The sequence below is a fragment of the Myotis brandtii genome, unplaced genomic scaffold, assembly GCF_000412655.1.
Source record: "Myotis brandtii unplaced genomic scaffold, ASM41265v1 scaffold144, whole genome shotgun sequence".
In the NCBI taxonomy this organism is placed as follows: domain Eukaryota; kingdom Metazoa; phylum Chordata; class Mammalia; order Chiroptera; family Vespertilionidae; genus Myotis; species Myotis brandtii.
The window spans coordinates 2,759,929-2,784,523 of record NW_005355159.1 but is presented as its reverse complement, the minus strand read 5'-3'; the positions used below and the strand labels follow the sequence as shown (position 1 = coordinate 2,784,523).

The 24,595-nt window shown below is 45.1% G+C and overlaps 1 protein-coding gene across 3 annotated transcripts in view; it reads left to right on the top strand.

Moving 5' to 3' along the window:
• Nucleotides 1-24,595, top strand: part of TLN2 (talin 2) — a 434,110-nt gene that overhangs the window by 310,914 nt on the left and 98,601 nt on the right. For all 3 annotated transcript variants that reach the window (XM_014535497.1, XM_014535498.1, XM_014535496.1), the window contains 7 exons: nt 1,412-1,546; nt 3,747-3,875; nt 6,174-6,276; nt 16,106-16,314; nt 17,620-17,739; nt 18,777-18,974; nt 20,030-20,169. In XM_014535497.1, coding sequence (XP_014390983.1) covers nt 1,412-1,546; nt 3,747-3,875; nt 6,174-6,276; nt 16,106-16,314; nt 17,620-17,739; nt 18,777-18,974; nt 20,030-20,169 — 1,034 coding nt within the window. The remainder of the gene's footprint in view (nt 1-1,411; nt 1,547-3,746; nt 3,876-6,173; nt 6,277-16,105; nt 16,315-17,619; nt 17,740-18,776; nt 18,975-20,029; nt 20,170-24,595) is intronic.

Sequence of the window (24,595 nt, the reverse complement as noted above, 5' to 3'; positions counted from 1 at the left end):
AGGTATGTGCCCTGACTGGGAATCAAACCTACAATCTTTGGTGTATGGGATGATGCTCCAACTAACTAAGCCACCCAGCCAGGGCATGAATTCTTTAAATATTAATATTTATGATTTGGCGACTAGCTTTGTTACAACTTTATAAGGACATATGTATAGCCTGTGTAATAAAACCCTTAAAAGTGTGTATACTCTTTGTTCCAGAAATTCTACTTTTAAAAGTTTATTCAAAAAATTATGACCATGTACAAAATGTTAGCTACAAAGGTGTTTATCATACCATTGTTCATTATATTGAAAAAATGAAAATATGCCCAACAATACAGGATTGAGAAATATTAACAGATATATACAATGTAATACTGTTAGCTATTTAAAAGATAGACTGTGGCCCTGGCCAGCCTTACGTAGTGATTAGAGCATTGGCCTGCACACCAGAGGGTCACGGGTTCAATACCCGGTCAAGGGCACGTACCTGGGTTACAGGTTCAATCCTTGGCCCTGGTCAGGGCTCATGCAGGAGGCAGCCAATCAATGTCTCTCACATCAATGTTTCTCTTTCTCCCTCCTTCCCCTTACTTCCCTCTTCCACCCTCTCTAAAAATCAATCGAAAAAATATCCTCAGGTGAGGATTAATAAAAAAGTAGAATATATAAAACAAGGAGTTTGAAAATAGAATAAATGCATGATCTTATTCTTGAAAATATTTGTACATGAGCATAGACATTTCATGCATGATGAAATTATCCTGAGTAGTGAGAAATAAAATAGGTCATTTTATTTGTTTCATTTTTGTCTGCCTATATTTTTAGACATTTTACAATTTATGTGACTAAAGCTTTTTAAAAAAAAATATGTTGTTATTGATTTGAGAAAGAAAGGAAGGGAGAGAGAGAGATAAACTGATTGGCAGCCTCCTGCACGCCCTCCACTGAGGATCAAGCCTGAAACCGGGCATATGCCCTGACAGGGAATCGAACCAGTGACTTCCTGGTGCATGGGTCGACACTCAACCACAGAGCCACACTGGCCAGGCTGTCTGCCTATATTTTTAAAAAATAATCTTTGTATATATTTCAGTTAAAGAGCTATCCTAAGAAACAAAAAGAATCATATTTAATAAGAAACTCTCTTTGAAATTTGTTTTAAATGAGAATTTCAAGTCATTATCCAAATTTTACCCCTTCCCCAATGACACATCCATTTATTTATTTATTTTACATTCCTAGAATGTACTGCCCTAGAGTATCTGATTTGGGGTGGGAATTTTGGGGGGGTGGGGAGAGTGTATATGGTTCTAATATTCCTTGTTTCAGAGAGAGTAAGTTCTGGCTGAGATGTGGCCTTGCTGTTGGGGTCAACTCCCTTACTTTCCAGGAGCTGCCTTACGTTCTGCCCCTCTCTCTACAGCCTGGAAGCAAGATGGTGTCCTCCGCCAAAGCCGCAGTGCCCACGGTGAGCGACCAGGCTGCCGCCATGCAGCTGAGCCAGTGCGCCAAGAATCTCGCCACCAGCTTGGCGGAGCTGCGGACTGCCTCGCAGAAGGCAAGTGGGCCCCTGGTCACAGCGGTTAGCTCCTTGGGAATGGCGCTTTGAATTCCTTCCTGCTTGTGTAACCCGGGTGCTACCAGGGCCTGAGCACTGCTGGGCATATTTCTTGTCCATGCATTTGCAATACCATTAAAGATGCCCTCCGTGTACATTGGCTTTTACCACTTTTAGCCACAGTCTCCTAGAGTTATTGTTCACCTTCTGGCTACAGATGACCTTTGTTAAACTATTTTAGTTTGCACACTTCCCCCTCCTCCCATACTCTGGACAAACAGTAGTCTGTTTTCAGAGTCTTAGGGGAGCCTGGTAGTTATCAGTTTTTTGGTGCTAGGTAAATTGTGGGCCAAAGTGATCATATCTCCACCTCATCATCTTATGAACTTAATAACAAATTTAGGCAGCAAATCTAGTTGTTTTGGCAGGGGGGAGGGGGAGAACATTTATATTATCTTTTTGCTCTGAAAGTTTTTCACATCTTAAATGGAAGCATTCACCTTAATAAGGTCCTCAATTGAACAGAATTAGGGATTAATGAGTTTCTGTCTCTGGAACTTATTAATTACCAGAGGCCTCATTACTACACTGTTTGATGTGGCATTACCAAGACGTTCTGGCATGAATTCATTTCTCCCCACTGTAACAATCCCTGTATAGAAACAGATAGCCTCATCCAGGAGCAAGGGAAGAAGGATAGGAGCTGAATTAATATGAACAGTGCACTACATCACCAAAGAAAAATACCCAGAGATTTAGATTATATCCAAGTAAAGTATTTTGAGCTGTGTTTCTCAAGGAGAGGTCCAGAGACCATCTGTACTAGGGTCAGCTGGGGCACTTAGAATGCAGAATTCTGGGCCTGGCCTCCGTAGCCAAATCAGAATATCTGGGCTTAGAACCTGAACATCTGAGCTTTAAGGGCTTTTCAGTGAGTCGTAGACACACGCACTCCTCAAACTACGGCTCTGGAGCAGTCAGCCTCCCCGTGGGCTCAAGCAAGATGGCCCACTGAGTGCAGGAAGACACTGAGAGCTTTCAAGTATTTTTGTCCTTGTTAATCCTCACTGGAGGGTATTTTCCTCTGCCTTTTTAGAGAGAGTGGAAGGGAGGGAGGGAGATGAGAGAGAGAGGAGAGAGAGAGAGAGAGAGAGAGAAACATGTAATAGACACATCAATTGGTTGCCTCCTGCATGGGCCCTGACTGGGGCCGGGGAACGAACCTGCAACTCAGGTACATGCCCTTGACCAGGAATCGAACCTGCAACCCTTCTGTGCGAGAGCCAATGCTCTGTCCGTTTAGAAACACCAGCCAGGGCTCAAGTGTTTTTTTACTTAGTGTAAGGGTGAAGGATATCAACTCCGGAGTCAGACGACCTGTGTTCAAATTCTGACCTTGCCGTTGACTATTTTTGTGACCTATGCAAGTTAATGAATCTCTCTGCCCCAGTTTCCTCACTGTGGAATACTGGCACATAGAAATTAATTAGTGTTTATTGCTGCTGTTGTTAACTATTTAAAAAGGAAAGAAATTACGATTTACCAGTATTTAATACACTGTTCCATAATTATACATGCATATAATTGATTAAGATATGTATATGGGGGTGATCAACACCTTTGGAGACCAATATTTTAAATGATCAAGAGAATAAAATTTTCTTAAAACAAATTACTAAGGAAAAAAAAATCTTTCGTAGTCTTCGGTATGAAAGGATAATGGTTTATAATCTAGAAATTTATAAAGAGAATCAATGAGGTTGATAAAGCTTTGCCCCCGAGTCCTGGGTTTATTCATTCATTTCTTCCTCCCTTCCTTCATTTAAGTGCTCACCACGTGCTTCCCAGCCTCTCTGTGCACACCTACTGTGCTGGTTGCCCTATCTCCAGAACCCAGGCACAGTGAATAAGGGTCCTCTTAGTCTGAGAAGCAAATGCATTTCAGATAAAAACAGCTTCAAGGAGACTTGAAGTCTATCCAGTTGTGAGACAGATGTAACTTATTATTTGAGGAAGTTAGGACTAAGGTTCTGACTGCGGATGATCTTTGCCCTCTCGGGAAATGCTTCCTGCCCTGCCTCCTATTGCTGGAGTGGGACATTCACTGGGGGTACGTCCAGAAGGCACGTCAGATGTTGCAAAATACTAGGGACACTTTTTCCAAGCCAACTGTGTACGCATGTTCCCAACTCTGTCACAGGCCCATGAAGCCTGCGGCCCTATGGAGATCGACTCCGCTCTGAGCACCGTGCAGACCCTGAAGAACGAGCTGCAGGACGCGAAGATGGCAGCCGCGGACAGCCAGCTGAAGCCGCTTCCCGGCGAGACGGTAAGGTGGGCTGGGGTCTGCCTTCTGTTCTAATCGTGTGAAGCGGTTTTTATTTTGGGGTTGGTGTGCCCGGACGTCAAACATTTTGAATGCAAAGCCTCAGAACAGCCACATTGCTTTAGAGCTGCGCTATGGTAGGGATTGCCCGAGGGCCCTGCTGCTGGTGCTGCGAGCGCCCTTCTCGGGTCTGGCTGGGCATGAACCGGCGTGTTAGATTCACCCCTCTCCTTCATACACCAGACACATGCCAGTGCTGGAGGCCAGCGTTCTCATCTGTGGCCTTTTTCTAAGAAGGCCAGTGCAGCTGACTAGCTAGGTTTGGAACTAGGAGTTGGGGGACATCTATAATAATGACAACAATAAAAAGAAAACGTAATTTAAAAAAATAGATGCAGCTTGTATCATCAACTCGCTATAAAGTCTCATCTCTCAGATATTTTACTAGGAAATGAGTGGCAATGAGGTTATAAAGAAAAATACAGGAGATACTTCCAACAATCATTTAAAAAACAAAACAAAAAACATTTACTTAGCAATTTTCATGTTAGGCTATCTCCTGATGCTTATGTCAGGGTTTTCTTGGTTAAAGTTTACCAATCCTCCTCATTTATATGTACCTCCTTTACACACTACTGAACATCACTAATAAAATGCCACCATTTATTAAGCACTGTATACACACATAAATAAAATTTGTCCTGACAGTAACCTTAATGAGCAAGTTTTGTTAACCCCATCTTAACAGCTGAGAAAACAGGTGTAGATGTGTTCACTGTTTTGTCCAGTTATTGGCAGAATAAAGGTTTGAATTAAAGCTTGTAGTCGCTCATGTTGGGAGTAATCTCTTAAAACTACTGCTGCTCTTTGGGTGAACTAACACTTTTAGAATATATGGGACTTCAGGAACACCTACTTTACCATAGACTAGAGCAATGTCTAGAACAGTGATGGTGAACCTTTTGAGCTCGGCCTGTCAGCATTTTAAAAAACCCTAACTTAACTCTGGTGCCGTGTCACATGTAGAAATTTTTTGATATTTGCAACCATAGTAAAACAAAGACTTATATTTTTGATATTTAGTTTATATATTTAAATGCCATTTAACAAAGAAAAATCAACCAAAAAAAATGAGTTCGCATGTCACCTCTGACACTCGTGTCATAGGTTTGCCACCACTGGTCTAGAAAATAAGAAGCACTTAGAAAAAATTTGTTCCATCAGGCTACCCCTAATTGTAAAGACTAGGAAACTCGGGTTAAGTCACTTAACTAAAGTCACCCAGCTAATGATGAAGTCAGGCTTGGCTCTGGGCCAGCAGTTTTGCAGTGTGGTCCAGGTCTCTCCCTTTGCAAACTTCTGTGGTTCTGGGAGACCAGGAGAGGCTTGCGTGACATGAATTCTGCCTTCACATAAAATAACTGGTCAGTTAGCATGTAAGAAACACCATGTAAATTTTAAGGAAATCGGTTGCCCTTAAAAAATGTGTGTATGTGTTATAACATACTGTTGGCTGTAATGGACCAGGCTCTATTTTTCATCTGAAGGGCCTGCCTCTCTTGCAAAACCTGTGGGATTAGAAATGCACCGATTCTCTGATGCCTCTCTGCACCCTCGCAGTACACCCAGAAGTTCTCCTCCAAAACGTTGTCCTCATCTAGTAATCAAGTAATTATCCAGACCCCAGGCCTTCACTGACTTTGTTCCCTGAATTATTTATTCCGTTTACAAAGCAAGATGACATGCTGTTCATGGGAAGCAAGCACTTTGCCCATTTTCATAATCTCATTTACCACTCCAAACCTCCATTTCTATTGCATTTCCTTCTGGTTAGAGCTCCTCAAAGTATAATGATCAAATTGAGCAATGTTAATGGTCCCACAGGCCAGGAAGGTGGTACCGCTGGACGTCTGCCCACTTCCTGCCAGGGGATAATTAATTCTCACTAAGGATTTGTTGCAGACTTTCTAAATTAGCTCTAAAGGCATAATACTAATAGCTACCATTTGTTGAGTATGTACATTAATTCTCTGCAAACCTTCTGAGCTAGGTATTACCATCTTGAGAAGCTGAGGCTTGGAGAGGTTCAGTAACTTACCTAATCCCTCATAGTTCCCGCTTGGAGCAGGGGAGCAGGGTTCTCCCTCCCTCCCCCCGCCATCACCCCACTTCTTTGCGCCACTGGTGCATTTGTTGGGAAAGAGCTAAGGCCCTGAGTTTGGTCTGCATTATTTTTATGCTAAGATTTCATTGGGTATGTTTTTTCTTCTAAGTTCCCTCCCCGCTTGAATATTCTTGCAGCTGGAAAAATGTGCTCAGGACCTGGGAAGTACATCTAAAGCAGTGGGCTCCTCCATGGCGCAGCTCCTGACCTGTGCTGCTCAAGGCAATGAGCACTACACAGGTGAGACTCACACCCGTAGGGATGCCATGGGCCAGGGGCAGACCGCCAGGGGCAGACCGCGGGTGGGAATTCATTGACTTTACGGTGAACCTGACTTTTTTTTTTTTTTTAGCAGCTCAACACCGTTTTCAAGCACTTTCCACATGCTTGTTACTTGGCTTAATGCTCTGCACACAAAAACCTAATAAAATATGACCCCCCCAAAAAAACTATTAGTGGGTCACACCCCTATTAGACTCTAAGCAAACAGTAATTATAAACTTCTGGGACTACCTGCACATAACTCTTGAAATCTCACTAAAGAAAAGGGGGGTAAAAAGGTCGAAGAGAATAAGAGAGGAGATTATAACAAATAAGATATCAATGAAATTTTCAAAGATGGAAGGAGATAGATAAGTAATAACTGAAAGAGCCAAATAAATAAAAGCCTCAAGGTCTGCAGGGAGAGGGGTGGTTGAGTACTGGAGACGGCGGGAGTACGCTGTAAGGAACAGATTGTGTAGTGATCCACTTTAGGAAAAACTCCAGGTTGTAAAAGAAAGGAAATGTCCGTGTAGTCAGAAGTAGACCCAGAAGGACATCTATAGCTATCTGAAATGGAAACAGGAGTTTCAGTGTAAGCCCATGGCTTGAAAATATGACATTAATCAGAAGAAAGCATAAAGAACTGAGTGGCTCTAGGAGTAGGAATCAGGGGGAGGAGTGGGTATGGATTGTTGCTTTTGTTATTCTGTGCTACTGCTTGACGTTTTTTGTTTGTTTGAGATATACATTACTCTTGAAGTAAATATACATCCAGAAGAGAGCATACATCCTAAATGTATACCTTCATGAGTCATCACAAATATAATGCACCCCCAAACCACCATCAAGATCGAGTAATGGAACATTTTCAGCAGCTCAGTGGCATTGCTGGGTCATGGGCTGTGCAGCTATTCAGCTACGCTCCTTCCAGCCGTAACGAAGGACCCAGTTGTCCTGTAGCCTTGTCACCACTTGGTATTGTCAGCCATGGCCATTCTGTTGAGTGTGGAGCAGCGGCACATTGTGGTTTGAATTTGTGTTTCCCTGAGGAACAATGCAGTTGAGGACCTTTTCATTGGCCATTTGGGTAACTTCTTTTGTGAAGTGCCTGTTCGTGTCTTTTGTACATTTTTTAAAATTTGAATTTTCTATCCTTTTCTTATTTGTTTGTATGAATTCCATGTGGCTTAGGTATATTCTTGTATCTTGGCTTACCTTCTCACTCTCATAAAGGTGTTTGCTGACAAACAAAATTTAAATTTTAAAATAGTCCAATTTACACTTCTTTTCCTTTATGGTTAGTACTTTTTCCTTTAAGTTAGTACTTAAAATTGTGCCTCTCCAAAATCATGAAGATATTCTCCTCTGTTACAGTTTAGAAGTTTTATTGTTTTACTTCTTACATTTAGAAGTGTAGTCAATCTGGAATTGAGTTTTGTAGACGTGCAAATAGGGTCCTACTTTAGTTTTTTCCCCACATGCTTATGCATTTGACCCAGCACTACTTTTTGAAACCCAGTAGTCTTTAGTGGCACTTTATTATAAATTAAATGAGCACATGTATGTGCAAGTCGGTCTCTGATCCTTTGTTTCTTTTCCATTGCTTTAATTGCCTGTTCTTAGTATCACACTTTTCTAATTACTACAGTTTTATATATACTGAGCGTTAATATCTAATAATGTAAGTCCTCCAACACTGTTCTTCCTCAGGTTAGTATTGACTATTCTTGGCCCTTCATGGTTCCACATCAGTTCTAGAATCAGCCTGTCAGTTTCTACCCACCCACCCACAAATACCCTGTGTTTTTTTTAATTGAAGTTACATGAATCAGTTTGGGGTAAATGGCAAATTATTGACTTTTTATCACAGTCTTCTAATCTGTGAATGGGTTATGTTCTTCCATTTATTTAGATTTTCCTTTCAGTACTGTTATATAGTTTTCTGCATAGAAGCTTTTGTTTTCATTATAGTGTGCATGATGCATCCTTTCCCATCCTTTTACTTTGAACTTTTCGGAGTGCTTATATTTAATGTGTATCCTGTCAGTATCATGTAGCTGCTCTTTGGTGGAGGGAGAAGTTCTTATTTTGTGTGACAATCTTTTTCTCTCAATTGGGATATTTGATCTATTTACATATACTGCAATTACTGATCATATTGGACTTTGACTCTACCATCCTACTATTTTCTTTATGTCCTAGCTGTTCTAGGTTCCTTTTTCTCCCCTTTCTTGCTTTGTTTCAGATTTATATGTATTTGTTCAATTCTATTTCTCTCCTTTTGATTAACTTGTTAGTTGTACATTCATTGAGTATTACAGTTTTTTAAAGTCTAATATAATATACCATGTTTACCTCTTTCCAGACAGTGCCCAACCCATTCATTGCCGTGTGTTTTAATTCCACATACATTTTAATCTCCTTAATTCCGTCTCAATATTGCTTCATGCAGTAGGTATAGATCGATTCACTCCCATGTTTATCTCCATTGCTCTTCATTCCTTCCTATATCTCTGTTCTTCCACCTGGGCTTGTTTCCATTCTGCCTGAAGACCTTCTTTCATTATTCCCTTTAGTCTGAGTCTACTGTGACCAATTCCTTCAGTTTTTGTTTTTCTAAAAATGCCTTTGTTTAGCCTTTAATTTTGGTGGATAATTTCAATTATTATAAAATTTTAGGTTGGCAGTTATTTTCTTCCAGCCTTTGAAGATGTTATTCCATTGTCCTCTGGCTTCCTTTATTTCTCTTGTGAAGTCAGCTGTCAGTTTACTCTTCTAAAGGTAATGTGATTTTATTTTTCCCCTCTACTTGCTTTTTGAATTTTCTCAGCCTTTGATTTTCAAGCAATGTCCCCAGAGGAATTTTCTTGCATATTTATCCTGCTTTGCGTTGTAGTACTCCTTAAAAGTGGGATTTGTTGTCTTACCAAAGCTTTTTTTTTTAACTTTCAACCATTGTATCTTCAAATATTGCTTCTGCCCCCCCCCCTCCTTTTTTTGTCTTCATTGTAGAGTTCAGTTACCAGTTAAGTTAGTCATTTTCACTGTTTGGTGTGTCTCCTATGCTCTTTTCTATATTTTCCATAATTTTTCTTATTATTGTTTTTACTCCTCCCCTGATGATATGTTTTTTATTTATTTTAGAGAGGGAGGAAGGGACACACACAAACACACACACACACACACACACACACACACACACACACACACAGTGATGTGAGAGAGAAACATTGATTGGTTGTCTCCCGTATGTGCCCTGACCGGTATTGAACCCACAACCTAGGCAGGTGCTCTGACTGAAAATTGAACCTATAACCTTTTGGTGTACAGGACAATGCTCCAACTGAGTCACCCAGCCAGGATACACCTTTTCTTCTTTATGCTTCATTCTTGATTTTTTCTTTTGATTTATCTGCAGCTCATGATTCTTCTCTTTAGTTGTGTCTATTCTGCTTTCATTCCCTTCTGTGGAGTTTTTTATTTTAAATGTCATATTTTTCAGTATTATTAGAGCCATTTGATTGTTTTCTTATCGTTTCCATTTCCCTGCTGGAACTCTCTATCTTATCATCGAATTTCTTCAACATCTTTATCGCAGTTATTAAATGTCCAGTCCCAATAATTCCAATATCAGAATCATGTATGGATCTGTTTGTATTGTCTGGGTTTTTTCTCCTCTTTGTTTTCAGCCATTGGTCTTTACCTCCTGGTGTGAGATATATATCTATATATCTCTATCTATCTATCTATCTATCTATCTATCTATCTATCTATCTATATTGCTAATCATTGGCATTTACATTGTAGAGATAATTTGAGGCTCCAGCTTGTGTTTCTTTCCGTATGGAGGATTATTCTTTGCTCCCAGCAGGTGGTTAAGATAGGGGCAGATCACCGTAATATGAGGAGGGACTGAACTGATTGGAGATAGTGCAGTCTATTTCCAGTTTTCCTTTTAGGGGGGAGTCCTTTGTGCCTCCCATCCAAACATCTGTGGTGTTTACCAGGACATCGCTGTTTCTTGGGCTCAGAACTGTGCTTTTTTTTTATCTTCCCAGACCCATGAGATTTCAGGAAGCTCTGCTCAGCTTCTCAGCTTCTGGACGATAGTTTACAAATTTAAAAATGCCTTGAGGGCAAATGCAACATTGCACTAACTTCTCTGTGCTTTCATTCTTTGTTTACTCATCAAGGTAAAGCTCATGTCTTGGTGACTTTACAATGCCTTCAAACAGATGTTTTTGTCTGTATGTTTTTCCAGTGTTTCTAGTGGTTTTTCTGAGAGACGGTTCATCTGCAATAAGTTATTTGGCCATTACTATAAGCAAAATCCTCTTTCATTTTTAAAATAGCTATGTGTATTTATTGCTTGGAAAATAAGAGCACAGTAAGAGTTATGGCATAGCATAATATAGTACCTGCAAAGAAAAGAATGTACAGTTCTGTTAATGGGAGGGTAAGGGACATTTTCAGAGTGGAATTGACACCTGGGGTTTTAAGGATTGTTTAGGGCTCATTAAGCATTCAAGGAGAAGGAAAAGTATATATAAATTCTTAAAAGCATAGGGCATAGGAGAGATTTAAGTTTCAAGAATTTCTAAACTTTCCTGAAACCTTGCCAGATTTTGTCTGGATGATGAAATGCATTGTTAATGGAGCAAAGACTGCTTTACACCTTACATCATCTGACACTGATAACATTCAGGATGACAGACTGTCTCGCTGGTGTCTGAAAAACCACCTAAAAGTAGCTCCATTCATTTTGGCAGTGGGAACAGCACCTATGAAGTCCCAAAGGTGAGAGAGAAAGGAAGGCTGACCAAATAAACTGAGAAAGGGTCCAGCAAAAGGCAAGGAGGGGAGGCGTGAGAGGATAAGGTTGGAAAGGTAGGCTGGGGGGTCCGATCCTAAAGGCCTCCTACGCCAATTTGAGTCATTTGAAATTTAACCTAAGAGCATGTGAAAACATTGAAGAGTTTTCCCCCACGGATACAGTTTACATTGCCTTTTATAGAAGTTGCTCTTCCTCTTGTGGGCAAATAAGTTGGAGGGAAACAAAGTTGGAGGCAGGGAGACCAGTGAGAAGGCTATCGCATGCATCCGCATGAGGGATGGTAGTGAAGGCGAAGAGGCGGGTTAAAGAGAGACCTGACCGTTGGTGACTGGCTGGGAGTCGCAGGATGGGAGTAAGGAAGGACAGCTTGTACCACGGCCTGATAGGTGAGTGAGGAGATGTTGGAATCCCTGCGATGGAAATGCAGGACCATTGGTGGGCATGCTGGATGCCAGGTTCACTTTAAATGCTCTCCGTTTGAAGTGCCTGCAGCATATCCAAGTAGAAGTACCCATTAGGCAGCTAGATATTTGCCTCTGGACCTCGGTGGAGAAGTCTGGGCTAGAGATGAAGATGTGTTAATGTTTAATAAAATTATAATGATTGAAACAGTGGGGATATATTTGCCTGGTGGGGGGAGTGGTAGGGTGAGAAAAGTTTATCAGATGGAACCGTGAGGAGCTCAAATATATTGAAGAAGGCCGAGCAATAGAAACCTTCAAAAGAAATGAGAACATGCAGCCCTGGAGAGAGGAACCTCGGAGAGAGGGATGTCTCTAGAGGTAGAGAGGTAGTTGCTGCCCAGACAGTTACCTACGAGAGACTTAAGGAACACCCATTGGCTTTAGGAAGAACAGGGCCCTGCTCTCCCTGTTGAAGGCAGGAAAGTTAAAGAATGGGTGGGAAGCAAGGAGAGAGCGCGAATGGCAGCCTCGCTCTGGGCCTCAGTTCCCTGGTCCACAGTTAAGGTGTGTGGGACTCAGAAGTTACAGAAGCTGCCACAGGGCTGGATTCTGAAGCGGATGTGCGTTTGTTTGGCCAGTGCAGTATTCCAAATGTATTTCTGATCAGCCGGATACAATTCCATAGGCAGATGCCTTTCCACATCCCTTGGGGACAGATTAAAACTCTGTCATGCTTGGTTTTAACCTTGTGAGTTTGCTATGTGGTCTAATGCTGTCTACACACAATCTACATGAATTCTGATCAAGAATAACTACAAAAAATCCCACTATCTTTTATATCACGGACGTGGCTTCTTAAGACTCTCTTACCGAATATAATTTAAGATCCAGGAGGCAAGAATTCTGGGGAAGTGATGTGTGTCTTCAAAGGACTGTGGGTTTGAAACAGTGGCCGGCTTTCCTGTTTCCCACGGCAGCTCCGGCACGGTCATGCACACCTGACTGTGGAGCAGTCTCATTTGGAGGGTGGTGTTTGCTTGAGGACCAGCTCTGACAATTCTCTTCCTTACACTGAGGATGCTGCTGTGAACTCTGCCATGGACAGCCCAAGATGTTCCCTGGGCTCCCAGCCTCTGGCGGCCTTGTTCCATCCTTTTGATGGTGTGGCCTCCTCTTTCTGGGAAACCTGATCCCTCCAAAGAGAACCCGGGATGTGCCCTGAGATTTCATGCTGAGTCCTTGGTAGAAAACATGTGGATGGACAAACATCAGCTTGCAGAACTCCGTTCTTCTGGTTTCTGCCTTTTAAAAAAATAGTCTTGTTTCAGCAAATGACTTTTGCATAAACATGACTTTCCTTATTGTGTATGATAAGTCTTTTTATTCTTCCAAAGTCATATACAACTCTAATAGGAATGGATTCAGTTCATACGACAAAGAGGAGGGATCTAAAAGCCACAAGCTACGATTTTCAACAGTCAGAGCTGTGATCTCAGCTTCCCCTAACACAGCCGTGGGCAAACTATGGCCTGCAGGCTGGATCCGGCCCGTTTGAAATGAATAAAACTAAAAAAAAAAAAAAAAGACCGTACCCTTTTATGTAATGATGTTTACTTTGAATTTATATTAGTTCACACAAACACTCCATCCATGCTTTTGTTCCGGCCCTCCGGTCCAGTTTAAGAACCCATTGTGGCCCTCGAGTCAAAAAGTTTGCCCACCCCTGCCCTAACACTTGTGGGAAACTGAGGCAACAGTCTAGGCCGCCCAGCTAATGAGCAGCAGAGCCAGAGCTAGATGAGGTCTTAACCACACCTCCTCTGCAGCCCTTCTGCACAGGGACATCCTTCCGGCCTGGGCCAGAGCTTAACCGTAAAGTAGAATGGCTGTTTTACGCAGCTTGCTTCTCTCCGCCACCTTCGCTTTATTATCTTCGTGTTTTCTCTCCTGGCCTTCTCCTCTGCCTCAGAAAGCACTTTGTTCAAAATCTTTGATTCTGCATGTTGCACGCGGAAGTGCCGTGTGAGAAGCGGTAGACTGCGGTTTTTTACCTGCCTTGATTAGGTTGTAGAGTTATGTCCCAGCTGTGTGGCGTACTAAACATTTACAGGTCAGCAAGTCTGCAGTGCTGTACAGTTGTCTTGTTTTATGGAGCTGGGCCTTTTGCACTCTTCATTGTATTACGGGCCCTCATCATCCTCAGCAAGAAGAGGACCACCCGCTGTGTCTGTCGATTCAGCCAAAGCAATGGCTGGTAAAGGCCACACGCAGTGGCCCCCAAAGACCATCCAGCCGAAGCCTTTAGAAAAAATTGATTTGCATATTTTTCATGCCGATGTTATATCCTTTAACAAGATCCCTCATTATTCTCTATCCCAGAGAGCACTGTGCAGAGAGTCTGACCCAGAAGTTAGAAGACCTCAGGTCTGGCTCTGGTGCTGCCTCTAAAAGCGTGTTCATGGACAAGCGCTGGGCCTTGTCTATGAAACGGTTCAGAGATTAACTCTAAGGTCGGCTCTTCTGCCGCTCTCAGGATTCTCAGGTGCCTTTGTCACATGCTCTGGCATTTCCAGTCTGTGTCCTCTTCTTGGGTTGCAAAGGACTAGGTGCTGTGTAGGAAGGCTCATGTTCATTCTGCAGGAGGTAGCGCCAGAATTTTTAAGGAGCAGTTTATACTCGTAGTTTATCACCAAATCCCAACACCTTTAGGAGTGAATTGAAAGGTAAACAGGCCTCTCACAAAAGAGGAGGTTCCCAATGGCCATTAAGTGAGAAAGTGCTCAATATCATTACTCACTAGAGATACAGAAATTAACCCTCAGTGACAGGCACCTGCACACCCACCAGAATGGCTAAAGTAAAAAATCTGACAATAGCAAGTTTCACCTAGGATGCAGAGCAACTGGAACTCTCATACATTGCTGGTGGAGTGCATCATGGTAAAAAAAATTCTGAAAAAAAGCTTTGTAGTACTTCTAAATTTACACTTACTCTGTGACCCAGCAATTGTGTTCCTACGTTTATATTTTAAAAAAGCAATTCCATATGTCAACCTAAATGCATGTACAAGAACTTTCTTGGTAGCTTTATTTATAGTAGCCCAAACAGGAAACAATCCAAATGTCCATCAGCAGAATAATGCATAAACAGATGTTGATGTATTTATGTAAATGGAATACTACACATCAAGAAAACGGAATGAATGGCTATGGGTAACAACATGGGTGACTCTTACAGCATTATGGTCCGAAAAAGAAACCAGATATAAAAGGATACATACTGTGTGGTTCCATCGACGTGGAGTTTAAGAACAGGTAAAACCAGGCAAAAGTGATAGAAACTAGAATAGCGACAACCTCTGGTGTGAGAGGACATTGACTGGGAAAGGGCACGAGTGATGCGAATGTTCTCTGTCTCCATCTGGAGGACAGATATATGTAGATGGATACGCAAGTAGAAAGTCGCTGAGCTGCCCATGGAGACTTGTTCACTTATTGTATACTAGGGGCCCAATGCACGAATTGGTGCACCTTTGGACCGTGAGGCTGCGGTGACCCATCCTCCACACTCCCGCCCTGCCCCTCCCGCCATGGTCCCCGGTCCCAGGTCTGCTGGCAGCCTCGCTCCCTCCGCCGCCGCTCCTACATGCTGATGGGGGCCCACTCGCACCCGCTGATGGCGTGGAGCAATTGGGGCCTGCACCAGCAGCGGGTGTGAGCAGGGCCGGTGCCGTTAGTGAGTGTGAGTGGCGGCTGCTGTCCTGATCACCCCTCAGGAGCAGGGGTAGGTGGAGAAGCCCTAGGGGCGGTCAGTGCCAGCAGTCGCCAATCGCACTTGCTGACAGCCCTGAGCGATGGGACCGGCACCAGGCATTGGCAATGGGTGTGAGCGGCGGCTCTGGCACTGGCCACGGGTGCAAACGGGGCTGGCACCAGCAGCAGGTACAAGTGCCGGGTGGGACCGCAGTGTGTGGGAGCAAAAAATTTTCAGTAACCAACAGAGGCTTACCCCAATGACAGCAACTGACGCTCCACCTTGGTCTGGCACCCCCGCTCACCTGCTCCACTATCCCACCATGGCCCATGCCCACCATGTTCTGCACTCTGCCACCTGCTGCCAATGCCTGCCATGTTCCGCGCATGCCCCCTGGTGGTCAGCGCACATCATAGCAACTGGTTGTTCAGTTGTTCCACCGTTCGGTCTATTTGCACATTAGGGTTTTATATATATAGATAAGCTTATGCCCCAATCAAAACAATTGAGAAGAAAGATGGGTTTGAATGAGTCTCCTGTGTGTGATCCCATGAACGTGGTGTTCTAGGTCTAGGAGCAGTGGGGCAGTGGGGGTGAGGGGAACCAGAGGGAAATAGTTTTCAGCATGGCATTTGTTAGAATGTCTCTCTTGGATTGGTCCAGAGCCAGTGGTGTGGGCGACTTCTTTGAGAAGCACAGCAATTCAAATTTTATAATAAGGAATCTGGAGCTCAGGTGTGCCACTCTTCTTTCTAGGAGGCTCCAGTCTAGAGGTTTACTCCCAAGTATGACTTTAGATGGCTTTTATCCACAGGGGTGGCAGCTAGCGAGACGGCCCAAGCTCTGAAGACGCTGGCCCAGGCAGCCCGTGGAGTGGCTGCATCGACGAGTGACCCCGCAGCTGCACACGCCATGTTAGATTCTGCTCGCGATGTGATGGAGGGCTCGGCCATGCTCATCCAAGAAGCCAAGCAGGCCCTGATTGCTCCTGGAGATGCGGAGAGTCAGCAGAGGCTGGCCCAGGTGAGGCCCGGAACGGTGGTCGTCACTAAAGTGGATGTGTCAGCAGGCTCCCTCCTGGGCATTCTTCTTCTGGTGCGAACACTTACTCAATGGGTGTTTCCAGGACCTTCCATAACAATGCTGCCCTTACCTACATAATACGTACTTTTGAAAAAAAATAGTATTTTTTTATTGATTTCAGAGAGAGAGAGAGAGAAACATCAATGATGAGAGAGAATTATTGATTGTCTGCCTCCTGCACACCCCCTACTGGGGATCGAGCCTGAAACCCGGACATGTGCCCTGACTAGGAATCAAACCCTGACCTCCTGGTTCATAGGTCAACGCTCAACCACTGAGCAACACCAGCCAGGCCTTAATACCTACTTTAGTAAGTCTTGCCTAGTAGCCAACATAATGTGCCAACAGAGAGTATGGGGGACTTGACTTTGTTGAAATCTGCCCTTGGAGCTTTAGGAGTCAGGACACAACCTGTTTGCTTTGGGCCTACATATGCTCGAGGGTATTCCGCTTCCTAGCCTGCGAGATAAGGTAGATGTACTTGCTCTGACCACTCAGAGTTTTAAACTCTGACTCTCTCCTGCCTCTTAGGAGGAGTCTTCAACTACCTGATGTACCTAGTTGGCTAGAGACCATCTGGGCGAAGTTCTACACCAGTCACTAGGAAGAAGATGCTTTAGATTAAAGGGATTGGCATAACCCACATCTTAAGATCTTGTCCTTTAACTGAGGATACCAAAGAGTAAAAACAGGGGGCCCTCACACTTGCTTGAAAGGCATCCTGTGGGCACTTCCAGGTGGGTCTGGAAGTGCTCTGAGCGGACTACCTGCCCTCGGGCAGTGAGGCTTGGGCTGATGACTCAGAGGGTCGCTGAGCAGGAATCAGCCACAGCCCCGTGAACTGTGATCCAGAGAACTCCAGGCCTGCTTCCACCTCTCTGATTTCTGCAGGGCTCTCAACAGGGGAGCTCTTTCTGTTTCTCTTGGTGTCAGACATCTTTGTTTAGCACCTGACATGATATTGGCAAGCTCGGAGTTTGAATCGAGGAATTAAGACTTAGCCTGGCTTTGGGGAAAAGCAGGGTGTACTGTCTCAGTGTGTCAGACCCTTTGCCAAGACAGGATATTTACTGCAGCGAGCGGCCAGAGGAGGAGATTTAAGGGTAAACAGTGTCAGGAAGATGCTGGTGGACCATTTCCCCATCTTTTTTCAGCTCTGCATACTGTCACTGCTCATTCCCAACACGTGCAAAAATGTACGGAAAGCCGCTTTCTTACAGAGCTTTTCTCCTTCCGTGTACGCAGGTGGCCAAGGCCGTCTCGCACTCCCTGAATAACTGCGTGAATTGCCTCCCCGGGCAGAAGGATGTGGACGTGGCCTTGAAGAGCATCGGGGAGTCCAGCAAGAAGCTACTTGTGGACTCGGTGAGAGGTTTGGGGTTGGGAAGGGGCCTCGGGGAGTGGAGCTCACTGCGGGGTGAGTGGGGTCTTCTCTCCCCAGGGGGCCTCTGAGAGCCAACCTCTCCTTTAGGAGCTGCTCTTCCTGCCCGTCTGCCTTTTCCTTGTTTGGCTTTCTGCTCAGTGAAGTTTCCAGGTGGAGCTTTTAAAGTTCACTTTTTCTTGGAACCCATATGCCATTTGCTCTTGGGTCATCCCAGTGAGACAGGAAAGGGGGGAGTAGGTGATCATCCGACTTCTTATCAAGGCATCTGAGACAGTGACGATCAGGCAATGGAGGGAGATGTGTCCCCAGATTCACTAAAGGAGAGGTAGTGTGAGGGGCTTCACCTGGGACCTGTTTCCTTCCCTGTTCTGTGAGCCTCCTTCTGAGAGGCGTGTGCCTGTTTATCTTTGTTTCTTTTCTGTCTGGTGCCTGGCACCTGCCAGGTGTGCAAGCAGTGCATGCCGTGTGACAGCGAGAGTCTAGCCTCTCTCTCTCTGCAACTTTTCATATACAGTCATAGTTCTGCTGGTGACGGTTCTGTTCTGTAGCCAAGCTATATTATGAGCAAAAGCCACTCATAAAAATGGATGGCTGTTAGTTTGGAGGAATAGGAGTGGGAGGTTACTGGCATCAGTGTTTTAGTTCTGGAGAGCTAAAGGTTTGAGAGCTTCCGCCTAAGAGAGACAACAGAGAGCTGTGCTTCAGAGAGTGAATCCTGGAGGCAGATTGCCCAGGTGTGAGTCCTGACTGAGCCACTTCGGAGACCGTAGCCCCTGAGGATGGCTGTCTTACTGTTTTTAGGACCACAGTGTCTAGCACTGAATAGGTATTCAACAAAAGTAAATGAGTGAATGAATGCATATATGTCAAAGGCCAAATTTAACATGAGCTCAGGCCGCACAGAGCCTTCAGCCTCAGTGACTTAAATGCATCCCTGGAGAATCTGTCTTCGTCCGCAGTCTCTTCCTCTATCCCTCTCATGCAAAGTGAACTTCTCACGGGCTTTTGTTCCCCACAGTTACCTCCAAGCACGAAGCCGTTCCAGGAAGCCCAGAGCGAACTGAACCAAGCAGCTGCCGACCTGAACCAGTCTGCTGGGGAAGTGGTCCATGCGACCCGGGGGCAGAGCGGGGAGCTGGCTGCAGCCTCCGGGAAGTTCAGTGATGATTTCGATGAATTCCTCGATGCTGGCATTGAGATGGCGGGCCAAGCTCAGGTGTGTGTGTGGTGGCGGGCAGTCTGGAACTGACCCTCACCTCTCTACTCCAATGGACAGGCCACCCTTGAGGCCGATTGGGCAAATAGGAACGGGGAACCTGTCCACAGGCTACCCTGTTGCGTTCTTTTTGCCGCTTAGGAAGCTCCGTGATCTCACAGGAGTGGCATCCCCAAGATGCTATCAGCTTCTGTGTGAGGTGATTCTTGGAGATGGGGAACGATTCCCACGGACCTCCAGCAAAATGCGTCACTTTATTTACATCTTTTGGAGGGAGGGTGGTAAGAGGAGGGGGGGAAATGTTTAGCCGAGGTTACTATAGCTCCACATCCTGTGCTTTGAGTGCAGTAATAGAGTAAAAAGCCGTGTTGTTGAGGTTCGGCGGGCCCATCTAAAGGGATGGTATCTAATACTGCGTCAGAGGATTAAAAATCACCTCCTCCAGATGAACAGATAAACTCCTGGTTTAGAGCAAGGGAGCATGACTGGTCTGGTGTCAGCCTGCGGAGCTGTTTCCCCCGAGCTCCTGCCATCTCCCTAACAGAGCTACCCAGGGTGCTTCTTGCTCTGTTATCTACAGAGGGTGAGAAATGGGCCCTCTCCCGGGTCAGGAACTTCTGGGATGCAGTCAGCTCTGACTGTTGAGACGGGGCTGGCCGCCTGTGCCAGGCTGAGACGGACGGGCCGCTTGACAACTCCAGCATTGTTGAGCAAGACGCTGGCCTGTGGCCTGGCCTGTGCACTGTGCGCGTGCTCGCTCCCCCCTCCCTCCCCCTCCCTCTAGTGCCTCCACTTGTGAGATAGCACAGCTCTTGGCTGACCCACTTGGGGAGGAATTTCTGTCCTGTTTTGCGACTCTGGGTCTGGGTGTCTGTCTGGGGAAGCGTAGACACCAGTCAGTGTGCCAACAAGTTAGGCATCTGCAAACTAGTTGGGCTTAATTCAATCTATGTAGATACTTTGCTTTTATCCCAAGACGCTGCTCCCAGCTCTCTGACGGCTTGCTAGGAGAGATGGAGCATCCCTAGTTACTCCGGCCTCTCTTGACCCTCCAGACCAAAGAAGACCAGATCCAGGTGATCGGGAACCTCAAGAATATCTCTATGGCATCCAGCAAGCTGCTGTTAGCTGCCAAGTCTCTCTCTGTGGACCCAGGAGCCCCCAATGCGAAAAACCTCCTCGCTGCAGCTGCAAGGTGAGAGCGGAACGAAATGGGCTTCTCGTGTGTTGATAAGCAGGGTCAGTGTTTGCGGATATGCTGGCATCCTGCTGCTTTTGCTGAGCAAAGGATTGGTGTCATCCTGGTGCTGTCAGAGGGGGAGCCCAGAGTGGCGGAAACTCTAGACCAGGGGTGGGCAAACTTTTTGACTCGAGGGCCACAATGGGTTCTTAAACTGGACCGGAGGGCCGGAACAAAAGCATGGATGGAGTGTTTGTGTGAACTAATATAAATTCAAAGTAAACATCATTACATAAAAGGGTACGGTCTTTTTTTTTTTTTAGTTTTATTCATTTCAAACGGGCTGGATCCGGCCCACGGGCCGTAGTTTGCCCACGGCTGCTCTAGGGTTTTAGTAAACTGGCTCATTTTCATGTGCTTTCCCATTTGCAGGAACCTGTCTTTTCTTCCAGCCTTTTCCATTGGCCTTGCTTAGACTTAAGACCCTCAATGATTTATAAGTCAGTTTTTTAAAAAAGAGTGTTATGTTTTTCAGATTATAAAAGCAATATATGCTTGTGGAAAAACAACTCAGAAAATACTGGAAAATATTTTTTTAAAAAGAAAAGAAAATGATACTCAACTAGCCATTCCTCATTTCTTGAGCACTTGCCTGTCCGCCTGGCAGCAGTGTTAGTTAGATGGACGGAAACATGTTCAGTCTGCCCCATGCAGAGTGATTCTTGTTTAGGGTGAACAGGGTGGCCGTGGGAGTAAATAGTTCTTGGAAATACATTAAAACAGGAATCTGTGTTTTGGATGATGTCATTGTTCTTCTTTCCTGTTGTTCCCACCCAGGAAGTGGGTGATACAATACAGTGTCTGCCCCAGGGCCCCTGTGGCTATAAGTTTGGTAACCAGTGAGTGAAAGCTAGTGTGCAGAGAAACTGTCGTGACCACCAGGATACTCCTCACCTCACTCTCCTGTCCCGAACAGGGAGGGCGTTTTCTGCTGCTGTGGTGGTGTGGGCAGGTTTTCTTGACATTACTTGGCATCCTCACATGTACAGGAAAGCTGGCGGCAGGAAGAGATTAAATGCAAAACAATTAGGATCTAAAGCCTAATTGGGACCTTTTCAAAATGGGCAGATGACTGGTTTTGAAAAAGCATAGCTTCAATTCTACATTGTTAAACTTGGTCTTATGAGTTTACTCATTTGTTTTTCTATGGCTTTCTCTCCTGGAAGCTCAAAGGCTGTTTTTTAAGTTGTCGGAGTCAGGAGGCCCGAATTACAGTCCAGGCTTTATTGCTTACTAACTAGGTTACACCGTCGGGTCCCTCACCTGCCTAAACTTTCCCGTCTGCAAAGTGGGGGTGTGCACATCATCCTGAAGGTCTTCTCAGTTCTCAGGACATGCGATGCCATGTACTAATGGTGAAAACCTGCCTCTGGTCCCCGCATGGCTTGTAGTGCTATTTTTGGGGGGAAGGATTAGACATATCAGGGCAGTTCCTCAGAAAATCCTCAAGTTTCTTCATTTATTCCCAAATACATACTTTAGCTTCAAACAATAGCTAGAGCCATTAGGAGACTGGAAAAATATCCTGACGTCTCCCCACTTCCATCTTATGCTGTGTGTTGTGATAGTTTGAGTGAGTCTCTCCCTGGGCTGGGGCGGGAGGGGGATATGTGTGCTGTGCTGAGCAGCTGTTTCTGGTATAAAACCCTCCAGTGATTGTTCTTTTTTCCTACAAAGAACCTTAGGATAAGGCAATTGACATTTCCAGGTATCTGATCGCAGATGTTTTTCATTATCTTCAGTTTTTTGCATCATTTCAGAATTACAGTTTTCAACTTAGAATGTATTGTTCACTCTCTTAAATTGTGGGAAGAAGGGGAGAGTAAGAACTGGCCTTTCGAAAGCCAGATAAGGAAGGAAACGCAGACCCCCGCACCACCACCACCTCCACCACCAAGAAATGTTGCGGTGACCTGGCTCTGTGGGGACCTGAAGGCCCCCTGGTGGTGACATTGAGGAAAGGCTGGCAAGACTTTAGGTGAAAAAGCTTTCTTTGCCTATGTTGTCCTGGCTTTCAGCAGTCTACCAGGAGTTCCCAGCCTGATGGTTTTATAGCCAGGTCAGCACTTAAAAATCATTATGTGAAATGATTATCTCAGGACGGAACTGTTGCAAGAAGAACCTGGCACATTCCTGCTGGCTTCTTGGCACGTGCTGGCAAGCCCTGCTCCCGGGGTGGTTTCCCAGCCAAGCTCCCAGGAGGTCAGGTGAGTCAGGCAGCCGCTTCTTGGTAAAGCTCTCCCAGGTTGGGCTGTATTCATTACCCACATTTGTACCACATGCCAGATGTGGGATAGAGCGGGCGCTGGGTGTGCATTACGGATAAGACAGGGATGGCCCTGCTGGAGTTTGGGCAGGTGGCATATACCAGGAACCTGAGCCATCTCGGCCTCCCAGTGGTGCTGAGCATAGGTGCACTTGCAGGTAAGCAGCAGGGATCGGGTCACTGCGGCCCTCATTTTCAGCCCTACTTCCCTCCCAGCCCTAGAGACAGCCAGTCCCTTCATCTGGGCCTTCCGGTTATTGGTCTCCTCTAGAATGTTCTCTTCCCTTTATCCAAATCAGGGTCACACTCAGGCCTGACCCCAGTCCACGTGGAGCCCTCCCTGCCATGTGGAATCCGTGCCCATGGTGAAGGCCTTCATTACTTTTGTGCTCCCTGTGAGTCTGGCATGCATCTTGCCCCCCGAGGTTCAGGATCCATTGTGGCCTGCCTGGTGTCGTACCCCCAGCACCTTCTCTGTGCCTTGTCTTAGTCATTGTCTTGCCTCTTCAACCAGACTTCAGTTGTATTTTTTTTTCCTGGAGCTAAAATGCCTGGTCTTATTTACTTTATTTTTTATCTTTATTGCTGAGATTTTTATAGATGTTTCCCCTTTTCCCCCTCTGGCCCCCCTCCTCCCAGGTCCTGCCCCACCCCAGGCCTTCACCACACTATTGTCTGTGACCACAGGGAATGCATATATACATATAAGTTCTTTGGTTAAGCTCTTTCTGCCCCTCTCTCCCTCCTTCCCTCTGAGATCCATCAGTCTGTTCCATGCTTCCATGCCTTTTGATCTATTTAGTTGGTCAGTTTATTTTGTTAATTAGATTCCACATATAAATGAGATCATGTGTTATTTGTCTTTCTCTGACTGGTTTATTTCACTTGGCATAGGTGTGTCTCTATGTTGCCTCAAAGGGTAAGAGATCCATCCTTTTTATAGCTGCACTAGAGGCTCGGTGCACGAAATTCATGCACTTGGGGGGGGCGTCCCCCCAGCTTGGCCTGTGCCTTCTCACAGTGTGGGAGCCCCTTGATGGATTGCCCCAAAGAGGTAGGTCAGAGATGGGGGTCCTGCCTCTGTGCCTCGGAACCCCAGGCCTTGCTGCGCGGAGCCACGGCCCCTGCCTCCATGCACGCAGTGTCAAGCCCCTGCCCACCCACGCGCGCCCGCTGCTCACGCAGCCTCCTGGTGATCGCTCGTTGTGGCATGAGGGCATCACAGCATGAGGGCATGACGACCACATAGGCTTTTATTAATAGGATAGTATTCCATTGTGTAGATGTACCACAGCCTTTGTATCTACTCATCTGCTGATGGGCATTTGGGATGTTTCCAGATCTTAGTTATTTTAAATAACACTGCTATGAACATATAGGTGCATATATTCTTTCTGATTGGTGTTTCGGGTTTCTTAGCATATATTCCTGGAGGTGGGATCATTGGATCAAACAACAGTTCAACTGTGTAATTTTTAAGTCCTGAGCCTTGTGCATGCAAGATGCTGGAAAAACTGCAGGTGGATTTTGGTTTGCTATTTACTCCCTCCCTAAGCACCTCATCCCTTGAGGGAGGGAAATGTCTGATGTTGCTTTTTCCCCTCCAAGCCTCTTATGGGATATTTAGTGCCTTAACTACACAATCAAAAGCACAAATTGGTGATTTTCTTCTCTCCTTCCTAACCCAGTTCCATGTCTAGCTAAAATTTCCCACCAGAGCTCCGAAACTTTAGGTAAATCAACTCAGTATCTCTAAACACTAAATGATTTATATGTCAGAAAGCCCCTTTTTAACCTCTGAGGTTGTAGATCCCAATTTTTTAAAAACTGAGACTGGCTAGATATGCCTAGACAAAGAATAAAACGCAAGAAAATTCTATCTATAGATGGTGGAATTATGGTCATTTAACTTTTTTATATTCGTAAAAATAAAGTTGCATAGATTTGATCATCTACACTAATAAAAGACAAAGATGTTAATTGACCATACCTTTGCCACACCCATCAGCCAATCAGAAGAGTATGCAAATTAACCCAACAAAGATGGCTGTTAAATTTGCATACTGTAGGCGGTGCGGCACAGTGCGATCCACCCGCCCCACCACCATCTGCCCG